General features: G+C 42.7%; 2 protein-coding genes across 4 annotated transcripts; both read left to right on the top strand.

Annotated features, from left to right (window-relative positions):
- The first annotated feature begins 2,980 nt into the window (after window positions 1-2,980).
- Window positions 2,981-9,376, top strand: LOC124003026 (ATPase GET3-like). The gene is made up of 7 exons (XM_046310979.1): window positions 2,981-3,163; window positions 3,905-4,052; window positions 4,483-4,631; window positions 6,295-6,445; window positions 6,798-6,905; window positions 7,159-7,356; window positions 7,453-9,376. The coding sequence occupies exons 1-7, from the start codon at window positions 3,021-3,023 to the stop codon at window positions 7,579-7,581; spliced, it is 1,026 nt and encodes a 341-aa protein (XP_046166935.1). The 5' UTR covers window positions 2,981-3,020; the 3' UTR covers window positions 7,582-9,376.
- Window positions 9,377-9,916: 540 nt separating this feature from the next.
- On the top strand, window positions 9,917-19,078 carry LOC124003960 (bestrophin-2-like). Of its 3 annotated transcripts, XM_046312644.1 has the most exons (11): window positions 9,917-10,227; window positions 10,333-10,414; window positions 11,003-11,174; window positions 11,290-11,384; window positions 11,504-11,737; window positions 12,096-12,250; window positions 12,445-12,522; window positions 13,008-13,160; window positions 13,330-13,410; window positions 17,542-17,696; window positions 17,926-19,078. In XM_046312644.1, the coding sequence occupies exons 3-11, from the start codon at window positions 11,023-11,025 to the stop codon at window positions 18,368-18,370; spliced, it is 1,548 nt and encodes a 515-aa protein (XP_046168600.1). In that variant the 5' UTR covers window positions 9,917-10,227; window positions 10,333-10,414; window positions 11,003-11,022; the 3' UTR covers window positions 18,371-19,078. The 3 variants fall into 3 exon arrangements, with proteins under 3 accessions (XP_046168600.1, XP_046168602.1, XP_046168601.1); XM_046312646.1 differs by lacking the exon at window positions 10,333-10,414 and having other exon boundaries at window positions 9,917-10,069; XM_046312645.1 differs by lacking the exon at window positions 10,333-10,414.
- Window positions 19,079-19,943: the final 865 nt, after the last annotated feature.

Here is a 19,943-nt window from a genome sequence, read left to right as displayed (position 1 = left end):
TTTCAGACACTCCATGTATGCACTTGCCCATGACTCAAATTTGCATCAATGACAAAGGTCTGTCAGGATCAATTTTGAAAACCTTTGAAAAACATATTCTCATGAACCCGAATTCCAAATAACATGGGTATGTGGCAGGTCTCTTAACTTAGTTTGAGAAAAGCTAAGGTTTTGGTTCAAATATGGCTGAGTTATTGATAAATCAATCTTTATCAATGGACACATTTTCCTTTCTAAATTCATATCACAGTGGCCTATCAACTTGAAACTTTTTAGGGCCACCAAAGACATTGCCATGATGAACCATCATAAGGAAACTACTGTATTAACAATTCACTTTTTTGACTACATAATGAGTTTTAGTAAGGTTGGATGTCTTGCGTTTATAGCCATGGTGATCAACTGCACTGATGGAGCGGAAATCACAGAAGATATATGTGGTAGTTGCAGCAGAGAAATACACTGCTCAAAAAAATAAAGGGAACACTAAAATAACATCCTAGATCTGAATGAATGAAATATTCTTATTAAATACTTTTTTCTTTACATAGTTGAATGTGCTGACAACAAAATCACACAGAAATGATCAATGGAAATCAAATTTATCAACCCATGGAGGTCTGGATTTGAAGTCACACTCAAAATTAAAGTGGAAAACCACACTACAGGCTGATCCAACATTGATGTAATGTCCTTAAAACAAGTCCAAATAATAATAATAATAATAATATATGCCATTTAGCAAAATGAGGCTCAGTAGCGTGTGTGGCCTCCACGTGCCTGTATGACCTCCCTACAATGCCTGGGCATGCTCCTGATGAGGTGGCGGATGGTCTCCTGAGGGATCTCCTCCCAGACCTGGACTAAAGCATCCGCCAACTCCTGGACAGTCTGTGGTGCAACGTGGCGTTGGTGGATGGAGCGAGACATGATGTCCCAGATGTGCTCAATTGGATTGAGGTCTGGGGAACGGGTGGGCCAGTCCATAGCATCAATGCCTTCCTCTTGCAGGAACTGCTGACACACTCCAGCCACATGAGGTCTAGCATTGTCTTGCATTAGGAGGAACCCAGGGCCATCCGCACCAGCATATGGTCTCACAAGGGGTCTGAGGATCTCATCTCGGTACCTAATGGCAGTCAGGCTACCTCTGGCAAGCACATGGAGGGCTGTGCGGCCCCCCAAAGAAATGCCACCCCACACCATGACTGACCCACCGCCAAACCGGTCATGCTGGAGGATGTTGCAGGCAGCAGAACGTTCTCCACGGCGTCTCCAGACTCTGTCACGTCTGTCACATGTGCTCAGTGTGAACCTGCTTTCATCTGTGAAGAGCACAGGGCGCCAATGGCGAATTTGCCAATCTTGGTGTTCTCTGGAAAATGCGAAACGTCCTGCACGGTGTTAGGCTGTAAGCACAACCCCCACCTGTGGACGTCGGGCCCTCATACCACCCCCATGGAGTCTGTTTCTGACCGTTTGAGCAGACACATGCACATTTGTGGCCTGCTGGAGGTCATTTTGCAGGGCTCTGGCAGTGCTCCTCCTGCTCCTCCTTGCACAAAGACGGAGGTAGCGGTCCTGCTGCTGGGTTGTTGCCATCCTACGGCCACCTCCACATCTCCTGATGTACTGGCCTGTCTCCTGGTAGCGCCTCCATGCTCTGGACACTAAGCTGACAGAAACAGCAAACCTTCTTGACACAGCTCGCATTGATGTGCCATCCTGGATGAGCTGCACTACCTGAGCCACTTGTGTGCGTTGTAGACTCCGTCTCATGCTACCACTAGAGTGAAAGCACCGCCAGCATTCAAAAGTGACCAAAACATCAGCCAGGAAGCATAGGAACTGAGAAGTGGTCTGTGGTCACCACCTGCAGAACCATTCCTTTATTGGGGGTGTCTTGCTAATTGCCTATAATTTCCACCTGTTGTCTATTCCATTTGCACAACAGCAAGTTAAATTTATTGTCAATCAGTGTTGCTTCCTAAGTGGACAGTTTGATTTCACAGAAGTGTGATTGACTTGGAGTTACATTGTGTTGTTTAAGTGTTCCCTTTATTTTTTTGAGCAGTGCATTTGGGTGTGAGAGATTGTAGTGCCGAAGATCTACAGGAAGTTTTGAGAGAAGGGGTTCCATCCTCCCAGGCTGACGGTCTGGTTTAGGATCATTTAGGGCCAAAGTAGTGGGATGGGGTGGTGGATTTGGGGGGATAGTGTATAGGTGCAGTGTTAGATGGTGCAATTCAAGATTTTCCCAATCACCTTTTCTTTATTTTAGGACCAATGTGTAATCCGCATTGTGAAAGGCAGGTAGCCTAAAGGTTAGAGTGTTGTGACAGTTACCGAAAGGTTTCTGGTTCGAAAACCCAATCCGACAATGTGAAATATTTCTATGTGACCTTGACCAAGGTACAGCCCACACATGTCCCCAATATGCAACACAGCATCTAGTCTATTTAAAATTCAGAAGATTTAAAAAATATATATATATATATTAAAACTTTTCATTATTATTCCATGTTTATGTATTTTATGGCTTTTGAATTTGAAAGACATACCGGCTCATTTTCCTCGAAGCCCACACATGGCCCATGTTTTCCCTTTGAGGACCCCAGCCAAATAATGGTAATTCAATGCAACAAAAAAGGAAACCATTTAGAATGGGTTGAAGATGGACCAGCCTAACAAGCATTTGTCAGAACTCTCCCATTACCAGTCAGCTGTTTATGTCTTATAATGTGTCCTCTTACTGTTATTTCTGATGTGGAATAAAAACAATCCTAATAGATGGGCCTCCTGTGTCTTTGTTGCTCAATATCTATCCATTGTTTTATTGTTTCTTATAAATTGAGTGTTTTTCATTTGGTTTTTGATTAGATTGTTGGCTGAAAATATGTTTACATTTTGATCGCTAAAACTATTTAGCCTTGGTATAGCCCAAAAGAGGGTCGCTTTTTTTACCCAGCTGTTTTTTTATTATTTGGTACATCCCATTTGCTGACCTGTACACACACAAGATGGCAGCTTCGTTGGAAGAAGAATTTGAAGATGCGCCCGATGTGGAGCCTTTAGAACCAACATTGAAAAACATTATAGAGCAGAAATCTCTGAAATGGATATTTGTTGGAGGCAAAGGTGGCGTTGGCAAAACAACATGCAGGTAGGTCGATGCAAAATAGTGCTTTGTCACTATTAGCTAGCGTCACTAGCAAAATGAATGGCCTAGCCAAGTATAGATATCTAGCTAGGTAGCGGAGCTTGTCCAATACCGCTAGCCCGATGTTCAATTCATGTTTCTTTATTGACAGTAATGTACCATCAGCGTAGCTCTTATTTCAGTGGGAAACACTGAGCTAACGTTAGCTAGTTATATGGTTAGCTAAAATGACAATAATAGCTAGCAACTGTAGCTAACTAGTTAGCTAGCTGTCAAATTCATAAGACTGTCATTACTTACTACGTTAGCTAGCAATCCAGCGAGTTTTAAACAGTTCTGAACAATCTTTTACATTAACAGCAAGCATCAGGTTAGCAAACTCGGTTATCACTCGGTTATCTAACGTTATCCAGCTAACTAGTTTTAGCTAGACACTACCATCAACTCAACATAAACCATCACTTTCAAACACCAATTTCAAAGTTCGGTGGTTATAAATTTGTCAGTTTCATGTGAAGCTGATTTTTATTTAATTTAGAAGACATCATGTTTCTAATGTAGTAACGTATACATACGTAAACAATTTCTAACTGAAGGGTTGAAAAAGATAACTGTCTGTCTTGTTTGTCTGTGCTCATGTGTTTGTCTATCAGGGTTCATGTCTATGGTCATAATTGTCTGTGCGTGCTCATGACATTTCTGTCTATGTGTGCTAATGTTTCCGTCTGTCCTTTGCCCCCACAGCTGCAGTCTGGCTGTACAGCTGGCTGCGGTGCGTGACAGCGTGCTCATCATCTCCACTGACCCGGCACACAACATCTCAGATGCCTTTGACCAGAAGTTCTCAAAGGTGCCCACAAAAGTCCAGGGCTACGAGAACCTCTTCGCTATGGTATGTTAGCATTAGACCCAGTCTCTTTGCCCCAGTTTTTTTCTGTCTACACTACAGACTGGTGATGTCACTTTCTGCAGTATGCACTCTCTTACTAGGTTTTGAGAATGAGTAGAGGCAAAGAGCTGGTTTGTCAGACTACCTCCTCACCGTCAATATATTCATAGAAGTCGACTTAGGAGAGCTTATGTTGACTTGAGGGTGACATTCGGCAAGCTTTGTTTGGAGAATGACACCGGCAAGACTGTAAACTCTTGATTCACACAATAGTTTGTGTTTCACACACAATCTAGCCATCAGTATAAAAAAAAGTCCTGCAAGCAAAGTCTGTTTTTCCCTAAGATGGAGATTTTCTCTTTCCTCCTGTGTCTTGCCCTGACCTCTGCTCTGTCTGTGTTGTCTGTCTGTGTGTGTGTGTGTGCCCCTGCAGGAGATTGATCCCAGCCTGGGTGTGGCGGAGCTCCCAGATGAGTTCTTTGAAGAGGATAACATGCTGAGTATGGGCAAGAAGATGATGCAGGAGGCCATGAGTGCCTTCCCCGGCATCGACGAGGCCATGAGCTACGCAGAAGTCATGAGGTACGGAGACACACACAAAGAGGTCATGAAGTCAACACTTAATGGCTCCACATAGTTATCGATACACATTGTGTTTTTAAAAGTTCTTTAAATTCAGTGAATCATTGGTTATGTTCAGTTTCTGTGCTATAATGCACCATATACATGGATGATAGTGTTGCTGTTGGTCTGTACTTGTGGTGGTAGAAATTAGTTGGGCTGCTGTTATTGGGTTTTATTGTCACCCGACCAAATTCATACGTCTGGGTTAGCTTAACCCTTTTCCTACAATTTCCACGGCTATAATTTAAAAATCCATCTGTTTAAATTAAAGATGTTTTTTTTTGCATGGGTCTCAATCCACCGCATCCGCCGATATCGCCCTTCCGCACTTGCGGTGAAAGGTGGCAGAGCTAGAGCGGTGTTTGTCAGACCATTAGACATCCCGAAAATCTGTCTTCTCACAAATATGTCTGTAGTGTACGAACGGCTTGGCCTACAAACTGAGAGTCTCACGAACACCATGGTGCTCTCCATTTTGCTCTACGACCCCCACAAGTATCACGGGACTCATCTGAAGTCGTTACTGCCTCTTCTGCCTGTAGCGTCCAAACAGTTTGGGCTACACACTAATATGACCACAAACACATACATGTCTCTAGGACACTCGAGAGACTCGTATGAAGGTCCCCTTTACAGGATTTTTAAAATAGTTTATTTCCCAAAATAAGAATGGATCTCTCTTATTTCTCGCAGATATAGGATGGACATTTCAGAACAAACTTCCTTAGTATAGTCAAAAAAATATGTTCCAAGTAATGGATCTGTTATTCAATGCATTTAATAGCAGTAATGCCAAATTTAATATTTCATCAAATCTTTTTTTTATATATATATATAGCAGATTCTAATGCGAGTGTAGCGAAATGCTTGTGCTTCTAGTTCCGACAGTGCAGTAATATCTAACAAGTAATCTAACAAATTCACAACAACTACCTTATACACACAAGTGTACAGGGATGAATAAGAGTATGTACATACAAATATATGGATGGCCGTGTGGCACAGGCAAGATGCAGTAGATGGTATAGTGTACAGTATATACATGAGATGAGTAATGTAGGGTATGTAATCATTATATAAAGTGGCATTGTTTAAAGTGACTAGTGATACATTTTATTACATCCAATCATTAAAGTGGCTAGAGATTTGAGTCAGTATGTTGGCAGCAGCAACTCAATGTTAGTGATGGCTGTTTGATGGCCTTGAGATTGAAAAACAGCTTCTGTCTCTCGACCCCGGCTTTGCACTAGTTTAGTTTCTGGGGGGATTCTGTTTAGCTAAAATAGATTTGTTTTAAGATGGTCACACCAAGGATCATTTAGCTATTTGAATTTTAAGACCCGTTAAGGCAGGGTTTTCCAAACTGTTTTGTTTTTTACTCTAACATTACACAGCTGATTCAAAGCTTGATGATTAGTTGATTATTTTAATCAGTTGTGTAGTTCTAGGGCAAATCACAAAACAGGGGTCTTAATATTCATAATCAAATAGCTAAATCATCTTAAAACAAATATATATGTTCGTAGAACCCCCCCCCCCCAGCTTAGAAACTAGAGTGTTAATAAGGTTATATTGACTAACTCCAGTGTTCCTCAGTCATACTCTTTTCCTCTCCGTTCAGGTTAGTGAAAGGCATGAACTTCTCTGTTGTGGTGTTCGACACTGCCCCCACTGGCCACACGCTACGTCTGCTCAACTTCCCCACCATAGTGGAGAGAGGCCTGGGACGACTCATGCAGATCAAGAACCAGATCAGTCCCTTCATCTCACAGGTAAGGCCTACTAGCCCTAAACCAGATCAGCCTCTTCATCTCACAGGTAAGGCCTACTAGCCCTAAACCAGATCAGCCTCTTCATCTCACAGGTAAGGTCTACTAGCCCTAAACCAGATCAGCCTCTTCATCTCACAGGTAAGGTCTACTAGCCCTAAACCAGATCAGCCTCTTCATCTCACAGGTAAGGTATACTGACTGTTGATTTATTTCTGTGTTAAGCATGAAGCTCTAGTTGCTCTGTTTTTATTGACCAGAGTTGCCATCTGAGTCGGTAGCATCAGTTCTCTTATTGTTGCCACTTGTGCATGATCCTTCTCTCTAGTTCTCGCTCACTCTTTCTCCCCCGTAGATGTGTAACATGCTGGGTCTGGGAGACATGAACGCAGACCAGCTGGCCTCTAAGCTGGAGGAGACTCTACCAGTCATCCGCTCTGTCAGTGAGCAGTTCAAAGACCCTGTAAGTCAGACCAACACCGACCCATTTAGAAACATCAATATCCTTAACAATGCTTTACCGAACATCTTCGCTCTAGGAAAACATTGATGTGTATATACACCTGCATTATGTAAATTTGATTGATAACCACTCTACTTCACTATGTGGAGTTATTTGAGTATTGTGTGTTAATTAGTCACTATACGGACTCCAAAAACTATGTCTCTACTTGTGTTTGATGCCTCTCTCCGCCCCTCTCCACACTCCCTCATAGGAACAAACAACGTTTATCTGTGTGTGCATCGCCGAGTTCCTGTCCTTGTACGAGACGGAGCGCCTGATCCAGGAGCTGGCCAAGTGTCGCATCGACACGCACAACATTATCGTCAACCAGCTGGTGTTCCCGGACTCAGACCGGCCATGCAAGATGTGCGAGGCCCGCCACAAGATCCAGTCCAAGTACCTGGACCAGGTAAAGCGCGGCATAAGTAGTCTTCATGTTGTCAATAGTCTGTCACCACGTGCTCTGCCCCTACAATGATGTCCTAACCTTTATTCTCTGTCCCAGATGGAGGATCTATATGAAGATTTCCACATAATCAAGTTACCGCTGCTGCCCCACGAGGTACGGGGGTCCGAAAAAGTCAACACCTTCTCAATGCAACTCCTGGAGCCCTACATCCCCCCTACCAAGTGATTGACCTCTGACTCCCAGTCGCAATCTGAACTCACCATCTCCGTCCCCCTTGACCCCAGCGTTACAGCAACCCAGCAAGAACATCCCCATCCTCTTCATCTTCAGGAACCTAAACGACTCACACAGGGGGCGGACAACACAGAACACCAGGACACACAACCACTTGCTCCTGTTGTAGGCCTACAGTCTAAAAGCGAAAGGAGGATCCATATGTGATTTCTCTCACTTTTCTCTATCATTCTATCAATCATATCTCACCAGGGAAAAGATGAACTATTCCTAAAGAATTTAACTTTTCCCAGAGGAACACTTGAGCCCCCTCCCCCCTCCTCTTCCTGCCTCCCTCCATCCTATTTTTCCTTTCATATTCCAGCCTCAGTAATGTACAAGTGAAACTATCCTTAATGGCTGAGTTTGGTGTCTGGTGCCACTGCTGTGTTTTTCAGTATAAAACAGCTTTGAGACGATCGACTGCATCTTTGGTTGTTACCATGTGATTTAATTAGACTGTATCTGTTTGGTTTGCATCTGAAATGGCACCCTATTCCCTGTATAGTGCATTATTGCCACACATTTTGACCAGGGCCCTGGTCAAAAGTAGTGCACTATATATAGGGAATAGGGTGCCATTTTGGATGCACATTCTGACTACTTAATGCCCTCCATTGTGGGAATGGAGAATAATATGAGTGGTGGGAAAGTTTAGTCTGTTATGGATGAAGGTGGGTGTGTGATGCAGGGTGAAGACTTATAACCCCAGGGTGAATAGTCACTATGAATTGGGATATAGGCCTAGAGGGAAGGGTTTTCAGATCATGTTATATTTCTGTCCCACCAATCCCATCAGTCCACTGACCAGCCTTAGAAGGGCATTTGAATACTTGAGTAATAATAGCATGGACATACTTAACTACATTATTTGACAAATGTTGTTCTCACGCACCACGTGTTTATGGTGTAAATAGCATGTCCCCACCTACATTTAGTTCAGTTCTTGGATAAAGAAATTATATTTATTGATCGCTGAGCAGTGTCATTCATCTATAATCTACAGTATCAGATGGCTACTTGTAATTATTTTATGCCAATTTCATTGTTTTCCCTACTCTAGGAGGCCACTGAAGCAGTCTTTGTCTAAAGCTTTTAAAGTGCTACTTCTCTCTCTAGCCTGGTTGAACCAGACTGAATGCTGCACTCACCATTGAGTACAGTGTTCAGTCTGGGTAGAGGGGACTTAGATTTGTTTAACCAGACTATCTTTCTTCCTGGTCAAAAGTAGTGCATTATATAGGGAATGGTGTGCTGTTTCAGACACACCCTGTCTGTTGTGTAGAGGGCTCTCTTCGGGTACACAGCGTGATGCTAGTTGGCTACTTGGCTTAATGAATGCCTTTGCATTATAATATACAATTGATTACTGAATGTTGATTGGTCCCCTGTTGAAAGGTTGGTTCATTATTTAGCTCCTATTTAGACATCATTCAGTGTGGGATTTTTGTGTTGCCTGCATTTTTGCATTAGTGCACAATTGGCACAGCTTCTTTGTGATCCACAGGCAAAATGTCCCACTAGCTGTCAATTTGACTTGTCATCAAGATATTCAAACACCTAAAGTGGTCATTATACTACCAACTACAGCCCCATTATCTCTGCAGCAGCAACACAAGTCTTGAAAGGGTTCTTTTTGATTTGATTTTGTCCATGCAATGTTATTAATGCTTCAAGTTATGCATATCCCTCCCAGGCAATTGTTAAACTTACTAAATAAAAAACAAACATGTCTAATTCGCAGGGAGATTTTTGGTGGTGTTTTTATTTATTAACACAGCTTTCATAACCAAATAATGTTACGGACGCAGGCGACCCCAAGACGCAGCCGGGACACGCATGGATGGTCTGCGGTACAACATGCCTTGTTGAACAACAGATTCGTCTTGACAGGTCCTGCCTTTGTGGGTGACTTCTACGCTCAGAACCTGCAAACAACAAGCCTCCTGTTGAGCTGACACAGTGTTTTGTAGAATTAATTCAAATTTGTCAATGGACTGGAAAAAAAACACTTGCCTCGATCAAAAAACATAATTCACCATAACCTATTTCTAATATATGCACAATTTAATAAATATTACCATACTGTTACATGGTTTAGTCATTTTTTATCAGTGGCAGTCTGACTATTTCCTGTTTTCCAATACTTTTTTTCTTCTAGTTTTTACGCACATTTTTGACATTGTGTAGCGCTCCGCAGGCTGTCGCTTGTGGTCCATCACCGATATAAAATGCACTGTGCAGAAAAGCTCGCTCTCCCAGTAGGGGACATGTACTAACGAGCTTCGTCTCCCTCCAATTTTCGGGATTTACCCCGGGGCGCTCTAACCACTGAATGCACTGCTGAGGCTCCAGCATCCAAGGATTACCCTCTACTGCTGCCTTCTTTTACTGTATGATGTATCGGCTGAATGGGTTTACCAACGATGGACGTAGAATGGTTAGTAGAGAATATCAAAGTTGTACAGATGTATTAGGCTATGGAATATGTAAGGGCTTTGATCGTGCGCAGCAATAATGCTAAGCGCGGAGATTGTTGATTAACCTGAACCTGCAAACACCCCAAAGATCCACTCACTGCACAACAGTAGACTAGAGGTAATACCATTTGTTGCATATCTGTCCTAAATTTGTCCATCGAACTAGGTGTTTTCATGGACTTTTACGCAAAGTCTAAATGTGTTGTGTTCTGGTGGGGTGTAGGTGGATGGGAAGGGAAGGGAAAGCTCTGGACACAACTCTGCAGTTGTCTGCTTAATGCTGTCGTCTGGACTCTCATACATAAGTATATTTGTCTCTTCTCGTCACGCTTTGAGCAAACTCGCAAAAACAAAAAAAATGCATTGTACAAAATGTGCATGTTAATATTTTCTAAATACTCAAATTTCATTTTAGAAACATTGTACACCAATACACTAATTTGCTAATAAGTGCTAAATATGTATTTGAGTGTACTATTGCACTACTATATCCGAGGCATACGAATGAGGTAACAACGCCTGTGCATTCAAAATAAACAGTAACACATACCTCTCCTCATCACGCTTTGACCAAACTGAGGCGTAAAAGCATGGTTCTCTTAGATGACATCACAACATCAACACAATTTAGAAAATAAATACAATAAAATAGTTCACTATTGAAAGTATTGTAATACATCTGAAAATAACCATAAATTAATAAATAAAAAACAAATATGAGGGATTTTCGGTGAAATACATAAAGTATATTTTACACCTGTTACATAAACAAAACTGTATATGTATGATTTGTGGATGGTTAGACATGGGTTTTCTTTCCATTTCTCTTGATTAATAGAAACAAAACCAACAAAATATATGTTTTCCGAGATATACTATTTTTTATATGATAGAATAACTGATAGATGACATCATGACGGTCACCTACACCGCGCAAGTTGCCAATGCGCGCTTCTGCGGGTTCTCCAAACTGCTCCTGGCCTGGAGGGGAAGCATCTACAAGGTCTTATGGAAGGAGTTCCTTGCTTTCTTCGCCATGTACACTGCCATCAGTGTCACTTACAGGTATGAGAGCCTTTGGCTACCAAGTTTACATCATTATTTGAACGTTCCATTACTATTTGAAGATTTCAGTTTGTTTTAATTGGTGCACATTATTACGTCACTTTTACCTCTTAAGATTCTTCCTCTTTGATGACCAGAAGAGGTATTTTGAAAAACTGGCAATTTACTGCAACCACTATGCCAGTCTCATCCCCATGTCTTTTGTGCTAGGTGGGCAATATTACTAAATCAACACAGATTCTATTAGAATATTCTTCTATTCTAATATTATTCTATTCTATAAGAAAATACCACCATTCATTACAGAACCATTTGCTGCTGTTTTCCAGGTTTTTACGTGACACTGGTGGTGAACCGCTGGTGGAATCAGTACACCCGCATTCCATTACCTGACCGCCTGATGTGCGTGCTCTCCGGCGGCCTGCAGGGTGTGGACGAGCGCGGGCGGCTGCTGCGACGCTCCATGATGCGCTATGCAAGTCTGTCCGCGTTACTGATTTTGCGCTCGGTCAGCACCGCGGTGTTCAAACGCTTCCCGACCATGGACCACGTCGTGGAAGCAGGTAAATGTGTCATTCAGATGCAGCTAAGAGACTGCCTTTGAGGAGATATTGCACTTTCCAGATTTAGCCTTCAAGGTAAAATTGCACTTTGCAGATTTTCAGAATTCAAACACAAGAAAGTAGCCTACAGTGTACATCTGGATACACCACTTGCAGTTTTGTCCCACATCCTGTGTCTTCCAAACACATACCTATAGTTTATGTAGCGGTCTAGCGGAGGTGAGTCGGACTCACACTCTGGTGATGAGGTAGCCCTGCCTGCAACTTTAATCAGTGTCACCCTCGGTCCAATTTCCTCTTGAAAAGCAGTAAATGGGGGTTCCGACCCCACCTGTGACATACAATCCCCTCTCCTCAGGGTTCATGACCAAGGAGGAGCGGAAGAAGTTTGAGAGCCTCAAGTCCCCCTATAACAAGTACTGGATTCCCTGTGTGTGGTTCACTAACCTGGCCGCCCTGGCCCGATGTGAGGGCAGGATTAAGGACGACAGCACCCTCAAACTAGTGCTGGAGGTAGTCTACAATACAACACGCATAAAGCGACATAGTGATAAACCACATAATGTCAATAGTTATATGACATGAATAAGCTGTACCCGACTTACATACTGACTGAACCTTACACAAAAACAACACATTCAACAAAAACAATGACTTACATTTGTTTTTGTCTGTTTATGTCTGTTTATGTCTGTTTACGTCGGCAGGAGCTCAATCATTTCAGAGGGAACTGCAGTATGCTTTTCCATTACGACATGATCAGTGTTCCCCTGGTCTACACTCAGGTGTGTGTGTGTGTGTGTATGTGTGTGTGTGTGTGTGTGTGTGTGTGTGTATGTGTATGTGTATGTGTATGTGTATGTGTATGTGTATGTGTATGTGTATGTATGTGTGTATGTGTATGTGTATGTGTGTGTGTGTGTGTGTGTGTGTGTGTGTGTGTGTGTGTGTGTGTGTGTGTGTGTGTGTGTGTGTGTGTGTGTGTGTGTGTGTGTGTGTGTGTGTGTGTGTGTGTGTGTGTGTGTGTGTGTGTGTGTGTGTGTGTGTGTGTGTGTGTGTGTGTGTGTGTGTATGTGTATGTGTATGTGTATGTGTGTGTGTGTGTGTGTGTGTGTGTGTGTGTGTGTGTGTGTGTGTGTGTGTGTGTGTGTGTGTGTGTGTGTGTGTGTGTGTGTGCATGCAGGTGATTGTATGTGCAATCATTGTAGAATTTTCTCTGTTGGCATCACTCATTCGGTGTCCTATGTTCTCGTCTCCACCATCCCTATAGGTGGTGACTCTGGCCGTGTACAGTTTTTTCTTTGTGTGTCTGATAGGACGTCAGTTCCTGGACCCCACACAGGGCTACCTGGGTCATGACCTGGACCTGTACATCCCCATCTTCACTCTGCTACAGTTCTTCTTCTACGCTGGCTGGCTCAAGGTCAGTGGAAGTTCATTGTTGTATTCTCTAGATAGCAAATGGAAGAAAACCAGACTGAAACAGGAAGAGGCTACCAAAAACAAACTTTTTTTTTCTCCGTTGCAAAATGTTTTAAAACATTTCCCTTGCGTGCCCCAACGAACATGACCAATTTTAAAATGTTTTTCAGGTAGCAGAGCAGTTGATAAACCCATTTGGAGAGGACGATGATGACTTCGAGACCAACTGGCTGATAGACAGGAACTTCCAGGTTTCTATTGAATCACATGTATTGCTATCCTTCTCACAACCCCCCATTGTTATCTTAGATGTAATATATGCATGTATATGGTAATACTTAATATATGTGATATTATAAATATACCACATGCAACCCGTAATAAGACAAAGCAATTAGCCCATTAAATGAATTAAATGGCTCCATAATATAGATCGCAATATGTAAGACCATGGTTAAACCATGTGCTATCAAGTATTATGCGTTTAGCTGACTAAGATCAAGGAATGGTCATAAAAGCAAATATCAAAGCAAGTATAATTTAATAACTTTGTAAAAGGGGCGGTAGGGTAGCCTAGCGGTTAGAGCGTTGGACTAGTAACCGGAAGGTTGCAAGTTCAAATCCCCGAGCTGACAAGGTACACATCTGTCCTTCTGCCCCTGAACAGCCAGTTAACCCACTGTTCCTAGGCCGTCATTGAAAATAATAATTTGTTCTTAACTGACTTGCCTAGTTAAATAAAGGTACAAATTAAAAAGAAAATAAAAATTCATTAATGGTTTCACATACAAGGCAAAACGATTAAGCTACAAGGCAATACTGACATTAACAAAGAATTAGTCTAGGCATAAAGATTACGCTACAAGGCAATACTGACATTAACAAAGCATTAGTCTAGGATATAAAGATCCTGTGGTGTAAAAAGTACCCAGTTGTCATACTTGAGTAAAAGTAAAGATACCTTCATAGAGAATCACTCAAGTAAAAGTGAAAGTCACCCAGTAAAATACTACTTGAGTAAAAGTATAAAAGTATAAATCATTTAAAAATTCATTATATTATGCAAACCAGACAGCACCATTTTCTTGTTTGTTTTTTAATTTATGGTGGCCCACTCCGACACTCAGACATAATTTACAAACGAAGCGTGTGTGTTTAGTAAGTCCACCAGATGGCAGTAGAGATGACCAGGGTCATCTTGATAAGTGTGTGAATTGCACAATTTTACAATTTTCCTGTCCTGCTAAGGAGCATACACTACTTTTGGGAGTCAGGGAAAATGTATGGAGTAAAAAAAGTATATACTTTTCTTTAGGAATGTAGTGAAGTAAAAGTAAAATTAGTCAAAAAATATAAATAGTAAAGAAAGTACCGATACCCCCAAAACTACTTAAGTAGTACTTCAAAGTATTCCTGAGAGGACCATAAAACACCTTTGCACAGAGTAATTTAGAGTTCACCCTCCTGCTAAGGAGCATTCACTACTTCATACAAGTTACCACAGAGATCATCCACTGAACAAAAATATGAACGCAACATGCAACAATTTTAAAGATTTTACTGAGTTACAGTTCATAAAAGGAAATCCATCAATTTAAATAAATTCATTAGGACCTAATCTATGGATTTCACATGACTGGAATACAAATATGCATCTGTTGGTCACAGATACCTTAAAAAAGGTAGGGATGTGGATCAGAAAGCCAGTCAGTATCTGGTGTGACCACCATTTACCTCATGCAGCACGACACATCTCCTTCTCATAGAGTTGATCAGGCTGTTGATTGATTGTGACACTCCATGTCAGGTGGATGGATTATCTTGGAAAAGGTTAAATGCTCACAAACAGGGATGTAACAAATTTGTCCACACACATCTGAGAAAAGTAAGCTTTCTGTGCATATGTTTTTTTTCAATTTCAGCTCACACCAATTGTGCAAGTTCTGCCACTAAAAAAAAGATGAGAGAGGCCTGTAGTTTTCATCATAGGTACACTTCAACTATGACAGACAAAATGAAAAAAAAAAATCCTGAAAATCACATTGCAGGATTTTGAATTAATTTATTTGCAAATTATGGTGGAAAATAAGTATTTGGTCAATAAGAAAAGTTTATATCAATACTTTGTTATATACCTTTTTTTTGGCAATGACAGAGGTCAAACGTTTTCTGTAAGTCTTCACAAGGTTTTCACACACTGTTGCTGGTATTTTGGCCCATTCCTCCATGCAGATCTCCTCTAGAGCAGTGATGTTTTGGGGCTGTTGCTGGGCAACAAGGATTTTCAACTCCCTCCAAAGATTTTCTATGGGGTTGAGATCTGGAGACTGGCTAGGCCACTTCAGGACCTTGAAATGCTTCTTACGAAGCCACTCCTTCGTTGCCCGGGCGGTGTGTTTGGGATCATTGTCATGCTGAAAGACCCAGCCACGTTTAATCTTCAATGCCCTTGCTGATGGAAGGAGGTTTTCACTCAAAATCACACGATACACGGCCCCATTCATTCTTTCCTTTACACAAATCAGTCGTCCTGGTCCTTTTGCAGAAAAACAGCCCCAAAGCACGATGTTTCCACCCCCATGCTTCACAGTAGGTATGGTGTTCTTTGGATGCAACTCAGCATTCTTTGTCCTCCAAACACAACGAGTTGAGTTTTTACCAAAAAGTTATATTTTGGACCATATGACATTCTCCCAATCTTCTTCTGGATCATCCAAATGCTCTCTAGCAAACTTCAGGATTTGAGTCCCTGGCGGCGTAGTGTGTTACTGATGGTAGGCTTTGTTACTTTGGTCCCAGCTCTCTGCAGGTCATTCACTAGGTCCTCCCGTGTGGTTCTGGGATTTTTTGTCATGTTTTGTCTTATATTGTCTTGTCATTTTGCTTTTCCTTCTGTTCGTTTTCCCCCTGCTGGTCTTTTTAGGTTCGTTCCCCTTTTTCTCTCTCCCTCTCTCTCTCTCTTCTCTCTATCGTTCCGTTCCTGCTCCCAGCTGTTCCTATTCCCCTAATCAATCATTTAGTCTTCCCACACCTATTCCCTATCTTTTCCCCTGATTAGAGTCCCTATTTCTCCCCTTGTTTTCCGTTTCTGCCCTGTCGGATCCTTGTATATTGTTCACCGTGCTGTGTCTTTGTATCGCCCTGTCGTGTCGTGTTTTCCTCAGATGCTGCGTGGTGAGCAGGTGTCTGAGTCAGCTACGGTCAAGTGCCTTCCCGAGGCAACCCGCAGTTTATTATCGAGTCTCCAGTCAGTTCTCGTGATTACGAGTGGAATTGTTTTTTATACTTTATTTACCGCTCCGATTTGTCTAGGAGTATTGCTATTTCCTTAAACTGGATTAAAGACTCTGTTTTCGCCAAGTCGCTTTTGGGTCCTCATTCACCTGCATAACATTTTTGCTCAACGTTCTTGTGATCATTTTGACCCCACGGGGTGAGATCTTGCGTGGAGCCCCAGATCGAGGGAGATTATCAGTGGTCTTGTATGTCTTCCGTTTCCTAATAATTGCTCCCACAGTTGATTTCTTCAAACCAAGCTGCTTACCTATTGCAGATTCAGTCTTCCCAGCCTGGTGCAGGTCTACAATTTTGTTTCTGGTGTCCTTTGACAGCTCTTTGGTCTTGGCCATAGTGGAGTTTGGAGTGTGACTGTTTGAGGTTGTGGACAGGTGTCTTTTATACTGATAACAAGTTCAAACAGGTGCCATTAATACAGGTAACGAGTGGAGGACAGAGGAACCTCTTAAAGAAGAAGTTACAGGTCTGTGAGAGCCAGAAATCTTGCTTGTTTGTAGGTGACCAAATACTTATTTTCCACCATAATTTGCAAATAAATTAATAAAAAATCCTACAATGTGATTTTCTGGAATTCTTTTTCTCATTTTGTCTGTCATAGTTGAAGTGTACCTATGATGAAAATTACAGGCCTCTCTCATCTTTTTAAGTGGGAGAACTTGCACAATTGGTGGCTGACTAAATACTTTTTTGCCCCACTGTACATACATATTTCCTCAGAGTCTTTAAGGTACACGTTTCAGATAGATACCAGACATGGATACTACATCTTTATTTTATAGTAATCAGTCCTCTGGATTCTGTAACAGAGAGATACATTTTGCCCCCTCAGAGGGGAAGGGCTGGCTAGTCCTTGAGCATTGTCCTTTGTGCTTTCCTTGTGTTACTGGCCATTTGCTATGCAGCTCCAGGTGACAGAGAGAACATAAATTAGGGCAGAGCCTACATGTGTACATGAGTGGGATAAGTACTTTTGAAACACTCAAAGTGAGAGAAAAAAATGGTGGGGTGAAAGGAAACTTCAACAGAAGAGTTTCTTGGAACTTCCCTCATCTGAAACTGAAGAGGTTGAGTGTGTGTTTCCTCAGGTCTCCATGATGGCAGTCGATGAGATGTATGGGGATCTTCCCATCATGGAAAGAGACCGATATTGGAACGACTCTAACCCTCGTCCTCCCTACACTGCAGCAACTCTATTCAGGCTGCGCAAACCCTCCTTCCAGGGCTCCACCTTCGACATGGCGTGAGTCTCTATTCTATTTGATTCTATTCTATTTTTGGGGCAAGTGCAATACATTTCTACAATACACCTCAAATATGTGTTCACCTCGTTGCAAGCAAGGATATTCCGTACGTGTGTCTTACAAGTCCAAAGATGATTAGTTGTATGTTTCTAACCTTGCTAACACTTCTGTATGGCCCTAAGGTATTATTCAAGTTTTAGTGATTTGAATTGAGACTGTCCCCTCCAGGATTCCCAAAGAGGAGATGCACTTCGCGCCCCTGGCGGATATCACTGAGAACGTGGAGTCTCAGCGTGGGGGTCACCACCCCAACATGGCCCTGTTCAACCGGCTCCTCTTCACTGCCCCGTCCCCCACGGGACTCATTGGAGGGGCGCTGCGCCGCACCTCCGCCCAGCTCCAAAGGTTCCGCCGTCGCTCCGTGATGTACCCGCCCTCGTTCAGCGATGAAGAGGGTGAGGACGAGGATGATGAAGGTGGGAAGACTTTGTGGCCGTCTGGGGGCTCGCTGCCGTCTGTTTTGGCTCAGGATACTCAGAGTACCATATGTAGGTGTGGAGGGGTGTTTAATGCTAGGACCCCCCCTCATGGAGGTACAGTTTGGGGTTGGGGTGGAGAGATGTGGGGACGCCCTTCAAAGCCAGGAAGAGATTATGGAAGAAGAAGAGGATGAGGGGAACACCCAGAAGGGGGCAGAGAAAGAGAAGATGGAGGAAGGGAACACTGAGGTGACAGGAGATATTCAAAGCCGCATGCCACTGCTCCCATCCCCCCCTCCAGCCTTCCAGAGACCGAGGCCAAACATCCATCAGACAACCCCAGGATAAGACACCCAGACCAGCCTCGACAACCCCCTCCAGCCCCCTAGCCCCCAGAATCATCCACCCCCGTTCCACAGCCTGCTCCACCCAAGACCTTTTCATCTCTGAACCAATCACAGAGCAGAGCACAGTGATCCCCGCCATTCCCAAGCCGCCCATTGGTGGAGCCAAGATGTCTTTCCTCACTGTGCCGTCCTACAGCGCCCCAAAGCGTCATAGGAGCGTCAGCATGGGGTCAGAGTCCCCATCGGCTCCGAAACGACAAACTGCACCCTGTTCTAGCCAAAATTAGTGCACTACTTAGGGAATAGGATGCCATTTCAGAACCGGACTATGAGTAAGGGAGAACATACACTCTTCTGTCCAACTGGGACCAACACATTACACTGAAAAGCTAGGTCATATGTCACTGTAGTATGTTCATGAGAAATCACTGGTCTATAGATCATGTGCATGAAGTTCATCCTACTGAACAATCCACCCAGATGCTGCAGGTTTGGGCTGCAGCTTTCACTGTGTTACACCAATCTTACACTGTACATTTATTTTAGATGAATGATTTTTCACCTTGTTACGTTGTTATGAATTATGATGAGGTAAATAAAAAGAAAAGACAAATCGTTCTTGCCATAGTTCCATTTCTGTTGCTATGAGACACAATAGTTTGGGATGACAGCAGATATGAGACAATACAGTCAAATTAAATCTGGAGAAAATGAGCGCTATACTGTAAGTCATGTTGATATTTTATTCGAAGCGCAAAAATCCATTGGCAACACATTGTAATAGTGATGGTCCTTTACTGTCCTATCTATACCTTAGACTTTTAAATTCAAACTGAGATGGACAAAAATCGAACACCAATACCATTTGACAAGCAGGTGGCGCCAATGTTACATAAAATATATATTTTTAACATCCAAGATTTTTTTAAACAGCCAGTGTCAATCAAACCATCCCCAACAGAGGGACCTCTCCCTCCATCTCTCCCTCCTATCTGGGCTGTAGCTTGGGAGAGAGCACCATGCCTCTCCTGCTCCTGGCCTGGGTGGACTGCCTCTGCTGGGCCAGGAAGGACTGGGCCTGGAGGCCTGTAAGAGCCCTCAGACAGCCTCAGCTCCTGCTGCTGGAGAGTCACACACTAGAGGGGATGCATAGAAACTAATTTCTCATTCAAACAGTAGAGTCCGCTCAGGAGTGACATACATATGGTTTAACAATAACATTCAGTCCTCACTTTTCCAACTTTCTGCATTTGAAATGAGACCTTATACCCTATATAGTGGACTAGTTTTGGGGTAATGCACTATATAGGGAATAGGTTACTATTTAGGACATAAACAATAGTATACATTCTCACACACTCACCATACTATACCAGTCTGTAATAGTGAGCTTTTCCTCTTGGTCTTGTCTGGACATGAT

This window comes from Oncorhynchus gorbuscha, linkage group LG18 (assembly GCF_021184085.1).
Source record: "Oncorhynchus gorbuscha isolate QuinsamMale2020 ecotype Even-year linkage group LG18, OgorEven_v1.0, whole genome shotgun sequence".
Lineage (NCBI taxonomy): Eukaryota > Metazoa > Chordata > Actinopteri > Salmoniformes > Salmonidae > Oncorhynchus > Oncorhynchus gorbuscha.
The sequence above is the reverse complement of the archived record's forward strand: the minus strand, read 5'-3'. Positions and strand labels throughout refer to the sequence as shown.